This window comes from Salvelinus sp. IW2-2015, linkage group LG31 (assembly GCF_002910315.2).
Source record: "Salvelinus sp. IW2-2015 linkage group LG31, ASM291031v2, whole genome shotgun sequence".
Classification (NCBI taxonomy): domain Eukaryota; kingdom Metazoa; phylum Chordata; class Actinopteri; order Salmoniformes; family Salmonidae; genus Salvelinus; species Salvelinus sp. IW2-2015.
The window spans coordinates 31901755-31910857 of record NC_036870.1 but is presented as its reverse complement, the minus strand read 5'-3'; the positions used below and the strand labels follow the sequence as shown (position 1 = coordinate 31910857).

General features: G+C 41.7%; 1 protein-coding gene across 2 annotated transcripts; it reads left to right on the top strand.

The window, feature by feature from the left end:
* The first annotated feature begins 498 nt into the window (after positions 1–498).
* On the top strand, positions 499–8647 carry xkr8.3 (XK related 8, tandem duplicate 3). Of its 2 annotated transcripts, XM_023976650.2 has the most exons (4): positions 500–629; positions 888–1155; positions 2290–2477; positions 7203–8647. In XM_023976650.2, exons 2-4 carry the CDS (start codon positions 992–994, stop codon positions 7949–7951), a joined length of 1101 nt encoding a protein of 366 aa, XP_023832418.1. In that variant the 5' UTR covers positions 500–629; positions 888–991; the 3' UTR covers positions 7952–8647. The 2 variants fall into 2 exon arrangements, with proteins under 2 accessions (XP_023832416.1, XP_023832418.1); XM_023976648.3 differs by having other exon boundaries at positions 499–1155.
* Positions 8648–9103: the final 456 nt, after the last annotated feature.

The following is a 9103-nucleotide window of genomic DNA, read 5'->3' as shown; positions in this document are numbered from 1 at the left end:
GTATATTTGATCATAGCACATGGGAATAATCTGATATGGGATGGTCAATGCAAAGATGGTTTTCTTTCATTTGTACCCATAAAGTCATCCATCTTCTTTGACCACTAACTGGCCACCCGATTAGACTACAATCACCCCTGTTGTCTAATCGGGTTGCACAGGCACTCCGGATGTTTCCTACGTGTTGTTGTGGGAGGGGCTTCTATACATTTGGATGCTGATCGTTGTGTGGGACACACCACACTGGCGTCMATTCAAACTGGGCTGCGTTCAGTACGAACATTCAACATTCAATTAAACGGAAACGGTGCTGTTCAGAACGAACATTTCAAAAATGGGGAATGGCTGAATTGTGGGTTGGGGAACACYGTCAGCATGGCCGCTGCCCTTAAAATACGTCACGCTTTGCTTCAAGCCACACCTCGCCACACCCACCAACCGGAACAAACGTACCTCCAAGTCTGTTCAAGAACTTTGAACCTTTTGGGGAAATTTGTCGTTCAGTACAAACCGTTAAGCAACGTAGCAAATGTTCAATCCAACTGAACGCACCTCTTGAGATCAACTTTACAATGGAGATGTGATCGCTAGCTAAAATGCCTGTCCTCGCTTCATTGTTGCATTCAAATGTAACTACAAGTTGTGTTACATGTTTACTTTTCCTAACAGATGCATTGGACAACATGCGAGAGCTATCATTATTCTTTAGACTTGTAAAATTCGATAGCTCATGATAGCGGATAGTTTTCGCTAAAGATGGTACAACAAATGCATGAAGCAAGACAGCTAACTGAAAAACTTTAGAGAGCGGCGGGACAGGGGGTATTTAGCTATGGATAGCCCAATGTTTTCGAAGTACTCATGGCTTGATTTTCTTTTCTCGGTAGTCGGTGTGTGTACCTTCTTGTTTGACGTGGGATCCGACATTTGGGTCGCTACGGAGTTCTACTCGCGTGGGGATTTCTTCTGGTTCGGAGTGTTGATCGGCCTTATGGTCCTGTCTTCGGTAGTGGTCCAGATGTTTAGCTGGTTCTGGTTCAAATACGACCGCGAACTGGAGGGCTTCGATGAGCAAACTGCCAAGAATGTCCTCTTTGGAGGCTGCGTCAAACTTTCATTCCTGCTACATGTACTTCAGCTCGGATTCTTTTGCAGGTACTGTAGCTAGCTTTTTAGTTTGACACTTAATTGCATGCACGTAATTCTCATGTGGACCATCTTTGCTAACTACACCTTGTTTTTCACAGTGTACTAGACACAGTAGTCTAAAAATACATAATCTACATAATCCACATATTTATTCTATGGCTACAGTGTAGTGCATAATTTTTTGGGTTCCATGAAACTATGCATTGTATAATATTTGTATTATTTGGTCATATAATAATTTGGTCATATTATAATAATATATATMATTTCCTCAGAAGTTTTTTAATGTAACTTAGCCTATGAAATTGATTTCCTAAGCCATCACTCCAAATAAGATAAATACTTGTCAGAGAGTCCACAGGAAGACATGATGTGCTGCAGGCTATTTGTGAAATGTATAATTTCCTTTGTCTCGTTAATACCGAGAGGCTCACGGAGCCGCTCATGTACAGCTAATAACATTAGACTTATGTAGAAACCATCAAGTTACCCAACTCACAGGTGTGTCAGCGAGAAAAGCCAGTCATTTGGGCTGGACATACAATGTAATAAGTGCATAATAACACATGATAGTTAATTGGGAATTCAAACTATTTGGGCAAAGTACAGGAATGATCCTACAGCTCACGATGCACATGTTTGTATACTTTTCTCATTGTGGTGTGAATACTGAGGCTCACAGAGCAGCTCATGCACAACTAATAACATGTGACTTGTGTAGAAACCAATCAAGTTACCACTCCGGTGTGTCAGGTATGTAACCATAGCCAGTAGGCTCTGTCTTGACAACCTCACTCCCCACCTATACAGCTGTTAAGTTGCTAAGTGGAAGACATTGTTTTGAATGACATAAATAGGCCTATGTCTGCGTCCTGTTCTCTGACAATGATAGGTGTCTTCTGGTTTATTGCCGCTTAGTAACACACAAGATGGCAATTTAAACAATTTAGGTGGTATAAGGACCCAACAGCTCATGATGGTGCTCTGTTTCGTCAATTTACTTCCCACCTACACAGATGATAAGTTAGCTAAGTGGAAGACATTTTTAGAATGATGCCCATGTGTGTATGTTCTATTGTCCCTGGCAGGTGTTTCTGTTGGTTGTTGCTGCTCATACTAACGGACAGTGTTTGTTCACAGACACATCTCAGCCATATGGCAGGGCTTCCGTGTGTGGTGGCGACAGGAGCAGGGCTCGGGGTACGCCGTGTACCTGACCCACGACCTGAGCATGCTACGTCTCATCGAGACCTTCTGTGAGAGCGCCCCGCAGCTCACCCTCATGACCCACATCATGCTGCACAACAACAAGGCCAGGACGGTACAGTGTGAGTCATCTCTACACAGTACACACTAGAGGTCGAACGATTATGATTTTTCAACACCGATACCGATTATTGGAGGACCAAAAAAAGCCGATACCGATTAATCGGCCGATTTTTAAAATGTATTTGTAATAATGACAATTACAACAATACTGAATGAACACTTATTTTAACTTAATATAATACATCAATAAAAATCAATTTAGCCTCAAATAAATAATGAAACATGTTCAATTTGGTTTAAACAATGCAAAAACAAAGTGTTGGAGAAGAAAGTAAAAGTGCAATATGTGCCATGTAAGAAGGCTAACGTTTAAGTTCCTTGCTCAGATCATGAGAACATGAAAGCTGGTGGTTCCTTTTAACATGAGACTTCAATATTCCAAGGTAAGAGGTTTTAGGTTGTAGTTAATATAGTATTTATAGGACTATTTCTCTCTATACCATTTGTATTTCATATACCTTTGACTATTGGATGTTCTTATAGGCACTTTAGTATTGCCAGTGTAACAGTATAGCTTCCGTCCCTCTCCTCGCCCCTACCGGGGCTCGAACCAGGAACACATCGACAACAGCCACCCTCGAAGCAGCATTGCCCATCGCTCCACAAAAGCCGCGGCCCTTGCAGAGCAAGGGGAACAACCACTCCAAGTCTCAGTGCGAGTGACGTTTGAAACGCTATTAGCGCGCACCCCGCTAACTAGCTAGCCATTTCACATCGGTTACACCAGCCTAATCTCGGGAGTTGATAGGCTTGAAGTCATAAACAGCGCAATGCTTGAAGCACAGCGACGAAGCTGCTGGCAAAACGCACGAAAGTGTTGTTTGAATGAATGCTTACGAGCCTGCTGGTGTCTACTATCGCTCAGTCAGACTGCTCTATCAAATATCAAATCATAGACTTAATTATAACATAATAACACACAGAAATACGAGCCTTAGGTCATTAATGTGGTCGAATCCGGAAACTATCATCTCGAAAACAAGACGTTTATTCTTTCAGTGAAATACGGAACCGTTCTGTATTTTATCTAACGGGTGGCATCCATATGTCTAAATATTCCTGTTACATTGCACAACCTTCAATGTTATGTCATAATTACATAAAATTCTGGCAAATTAGGCGGCCCAAACTGTTGCATATACACTGACTCTGCGTGTAATGAACGCAAGAGAAGTGACAATTTCACCTGGTTAATATTGCCTGCTAACCTGGATTTCTTTTAGCAAAATATGCAGGTTTAAAAATATATASTTCTGTGTATTGATTTTAAGAAAGGCTTTGATGTTTATGGTTAGGTACAGTTGTGCAACGATTGTGCTTTTTTCGCAAATGCACTTTTGTTAAATCATCCCCCGTTTGGCGAMGTTGGCTGTCTTTGTTAGGAAGAAATAGTCTTCACAGAGTTCGCAACGAGCCAGGTTAGCAGGCAATTTTAACTATATATGCAAGTTAAAAAATATATACTTGTGTATTGATTTTAAGAAAGGCATTGATGTTTATGGTTAGGTACACATTGGAGCAAGACAGTCCTTTTTCGCGAATATGCACCGTATCGATTATATGCAACGCAGGACACGCTAAATAAACTAGTAATACCATCAACCATGTGTAGTTAACTAGTGATTGTGATTGATTGATTGTTTTTATAAGATAAGTTTAATGCTAGCTAGCAACTTACCTTGGCTTCTTACTGCATTTGCGCAACAGGCAGTCTCCTCGTGGAGTGCAATGTAACCAGTTGGTTAGAGCGTTGGACTAGTTAACTGTAAGGTTGCAAGATTGAATCCCCGAGCTGACAAGGTAAAAATCTGTCATTCTGCCTCTGAACAAGGCAGTAACCCACCGTTCCTAGGCCGTCATTGAAAATAAGAATGTGTTCTTAAATAACTGACTTGCCTAGTGTAACGGCAGTCTAGCTCTTCCTCCTCCTCAGACGAGGAGAGGCGAGAAGGATCTGAGGACCAATGTGCAGCGTGGTAATTTTCCATGATGAATTTAATAGACAAACGAAACACGAAGAACACTTGAATAATTTACAAAACAACAAACGACGTTAAACAGACCTGAACATGAGAACTACATAAAACGAAGAACGCATGAACAGGAAAAGAACGAACGAGACGAGACAGTACCGTGTGGTGCAACATACACAGACACAGCGACAATCACCCACAAACAAACAGTGAGAACAGCCTACCTTAATATGGTTCTCAATCAGAGGAAACGTCAAACACCTGCCTCTAATTGAGAACCATATCAACACATTAACCCAACATAGAAACACATAACATAGACTACCCACCCAGCTCACGTCCTGACCAACTAAACAAAGTAAAACAAAGGAAAAACAGGTCAGGAACGTGACACCTAGTTAAATAAAGGATAAATAAAGGTGTAAAAAAACGATTTCCGAATTTTATGAAGACTTGAAATCAGCCCTAATTATTCGGCCATTCCGATTAATCGGTCGACCTCTACTTTCTACAGATGGTTCTACATGGAACCCAAAAGGGTTCTACCTGGAACCAAAAAGGATTCTCCTATGGCGACAACCAAAGAACCCTTTTGGAACCCTTTTTTCTAAGAGTGTATTCCATTATTGTGCACTACATTTGAGCAGGGCCCATAGAGCTCTGGTGGAAAGTAGTGGACTAAATAGGGCATAGAGTGCCATTTGGGATACATCCCTGTTATTCTGGACACTAGACTGGAGTAGAAATCATCACTGATGCTGTAGGTCAGGGGTCCCCAGCTACATTCAGCGGATGGTTGAAGGTCAGAAAATAGTTGTAATTAATTTGTACACAGCAAAATGACGACAAGAAGCCCAAACAGATAGGGAAATACAATCACACAGTATGGCATAATCACATACTACGCCTCTCTATGTATGTGTGGGAATACTTGGGAACATATTTCCTAAATYAAAATAACTTTAGATGATTATCTGGTGATTTTACAGTCTTTTATGCACCCCCCCCCCCCCAAATAATAATAATAACCTATTTGCTCAGATTTTTTTTTGTGTGTGGGGGGGGGGTTCGGCCAATAAAATCACCCGTGAGCCGAATTATGCACGCAGGTCACCTATTGGCTAACACTGCTGTAGGCAATTGAGAACAATCTGAATTCAAAGGCAACACTTAGGTTTGGGATTCTTTACTATACTGTAGTCCTACTGTATCAATCACTTAGATCATGTACTTTCAGGCTCACGAAGCAACAGCTTTCTATCCCTCTCGATCGCGGTTCTCTATTCTCTCAGTCTCCGTGTCTGCTCTCAACCATCCGCTGAATGTAACTGAGGACCCCTGACCTACAGCATCAGTGGTGATTTCTACTCTAGTCTAGTGTGTCCACATAATACATTTTTCAAATAGGAAGTATTTAGAGGAAGAAAATAAATGTGTATGAGTTAATATATGTTCCTCATACCATCATTGTGTCCCTTAGTAAGTTTAGCAATGGTTTACACAATGATCTAGCTACCCATTGTGTTTACACACAACTTCCTCTCTATATCCGCTTCCTCTCAAGTTTCAGGAGCTTTTTGACTATGTGCTAGTGTTGAGTCATTAACCGACATTTCTGTTATTTTTTTGTTTTTATTTGAATTGTATTTTTTTCTGTCAGCTCGATGTGCAGTTTCTGTAGAGATAAATCAGATGAAGCCTGAACTCTCCATCCGGCACAGCCAGAAGAGGACTGGCCACCATAGCCTGGTTCCTCTCTAGGTTTCTTCCTAGGTTCTGGCCGTTCTAGGGAGTTTTTCCTAGCCACTGTGCTTCTACACCTGCATTGCTTGCTGTTTGGGGTTTTAGGCTGGGTTTCTGTACAGCACTTTGATATATTAGCTGATGTAAGAAGGGCTATATAAATACATTTGATTTTGATTTGAACTGTGCAATGTAGTAGGGAGTTATAGTTTCCAACAGGCCAATATTCTGCATAGTTTAGCACAGAAAACGTGGTAATTAACTACAATGACCATAATCCATTGCGTGTCCGCTTAAACTTGTCCGGTCTGTGTGGAGCAGACACGGAGACTGAGAGAATAGAGAATCGNGAGCAGACACGGAGACTGAGAGAATAGAGAATCGCAATCGAGAGGGATAGAAAGCTGTTGCTTCGTGAGCCTGAAAGTACATGATCTAAGTGATTGATATTTGGTATTCAGCAGTTATTATAGTATACCTTATTTACTTTGAAGAACTACTAAAATAGTGATTTTGTCAGACAGCACAGGAGGCAGCAGCTCTATAGAGATGAGATGATGACATGGAATGAAATAATAAAGTCATCAAATAAAACAAATATTTTATTAAAGTCAATTTTTTTTAATTTTTTTTATTTAACCTTTATTTAACTAGGCAAGTCAGTTAAGAACAAATTGTTATTTACAATGACGGCCTACCAAAAGGCCTCCTGCGGGTACAAAGTATTGTGATTAAGTGATGGTTAATAAGCGATAAGTACTAATGGCCAGTCACTACCATCGTGGGACTTATATTAATTGTTTTATTCTGTGTTGTTACAGTGTTCAACCCACATAATGCATAGTGTATTTCAAAAAAAAAAAAAAAAATCGAAACCAAAATCGCATAACCGTGATTATTTTTGAATAATCAAATCAGTACCAAACCAAACTTAAAAAGCATCGCCCAGCACTACTATGTAGTAAACTTCCTCTTGTCATTTTTCTGATAGTTTTACATCTGTTGTAGGTGTGAGTGTCGTGGCGTCAACTACTTCCATAGCCTGGATGGTGGTGGACTACCACCGCTCCCTGCGTTCCTTCCTCCCAGACAAGGCCAAGCAGGGCTGGGGCTCCGCCTTGGTCTACTTCCTGTGGAACCTGCTTCTCATCGCGCCGCGGGTGGCAGCGGTCGCCCTCTTCGCCACAATTCTGCCCTCCTACCTGGCTGCCCACTTCCTGCTTATCTGGCCAGTGCTGGTGTTCTGGGTRTGGCGGCAGGAGACAGACTTCATGGACAGCGCAGGCGGAGAATGGCTCTACCGGGCCACCGTAGGGCTCATCTGGTACTTCAGCTGGTTCAACGTGGCGGAGGGAGGGACCAGAAGGAGGAGCATCATCTATCACTCCTTCATGGCTACGGACGGAGGGATTCTGCTAGTCTCATGGTGGTTCTACAGAGACCCGGTCCTGACACAGTCCTACGCCCCCATCCTGCTGGCCACTCTGCCCCTCACCTACCTGATGGGRGTCCTGTTTAAAACACTCTACTACTACTGTTTCCACCCTACGCTGTGGATGCCCCCCGTCAGGGAGACAGGGTTAGAAGAGGAGCTGCCTGATGGTCAAGAGATGGTGTTCAGATCCATCGCCCCCCAAACTGGTWCTCCCCGGTTCCGTAACAAGAGGATGGCAAGCCATGCCACTCACTTCTACTCCGAGGAGGAAGCCAGGAAGCCCATTAAGATAAACGGGCGCGAGGCCAACACTGTTGTCTGACTGGATGTGCTTGAACTAGACTCTTATTTACATGCAATGATGGAGTGATGATGGAATGTCTGGTGTCTTTTTCGAGACCATCCTGTTTTTCATGCTGTATTTTTGTATAAATAAGGTGCTGCACATCTTATTGTAAATCAGACTTTATGTTTAAATTAGCATATTCTGTGAAACAGTGATAAGGTCACTGAAGTTTCATCCCAAATGGCACCCTTGTATAGTGCTATATGGTGCACTACTTGTGGCCAGGGCCCATAGGGATATGGTCAAAAGTAGTGCWCTATGTAGAGACTAGGGTGCCATTTGGGATACATGCTGAGCAGGTTCCATTGATCAATATTGGGAGTTGTAGGAGAGAGCTATTGGGTTATTCCAGGAAATGTGTCCTTTTTGGGTTCTGTAACTTAGTGAGAGAGAAAAAACAACGTTTAATTTCACCTAATTGTAACATTCTGTCACAAAGAGCACATGTTCAAYTTAGTAAAAAACATATTTTCCCATCTCAAAAAAAAAAACTATATTAAGTGGCAAATAAAGTAACAGGGTTGACGACTTTATATTAAATCAGCGAGAATTCCCCTTGTGACAGGTGGAATGGAAGCTTGTGTGCAACAGGGTGAGGCAATTGAATGCAAGCTTCACAAAACAATTGAAAATGTAAACATTTCTAGCCTGTCTATCAACAGGGGTAACAGGGTTGGGAAGTTGCAAACTAGCTCCAGTGCAAATGCTAACTAAGATACCCATAGACTTCCATTCATTGCACTAACGCTAGTTAGCATTGGTTGGCGACACTACATCTAACTTCCTTCATACTGGCGTAGAGACATAAAAATTGTATACACATCTAAGTCTGGGGAAATAGATAAAGGGCCTCATTGCCAAAATCCCAAAGTATCCCTTTAATATTGACCAAATAGAAAATTCTATCAACTCTGAGCTTTAATATAAATGAAAACTTGTGAAAGTACCAAAGCATTTTGCCATTCCCTCTGTGACGTATAGGAAGATTTTAACCCACTTAAGGCTACCATTTCACCATCATTGCAAAACCTTAGTTATTCTGGTGCTTGAAAAATTCATTTCTGAAGATGGGTGTTAATTAGCGAGAGATTCACCCTGTCCCTCATTTTAAGGTTAATACTGTAACGT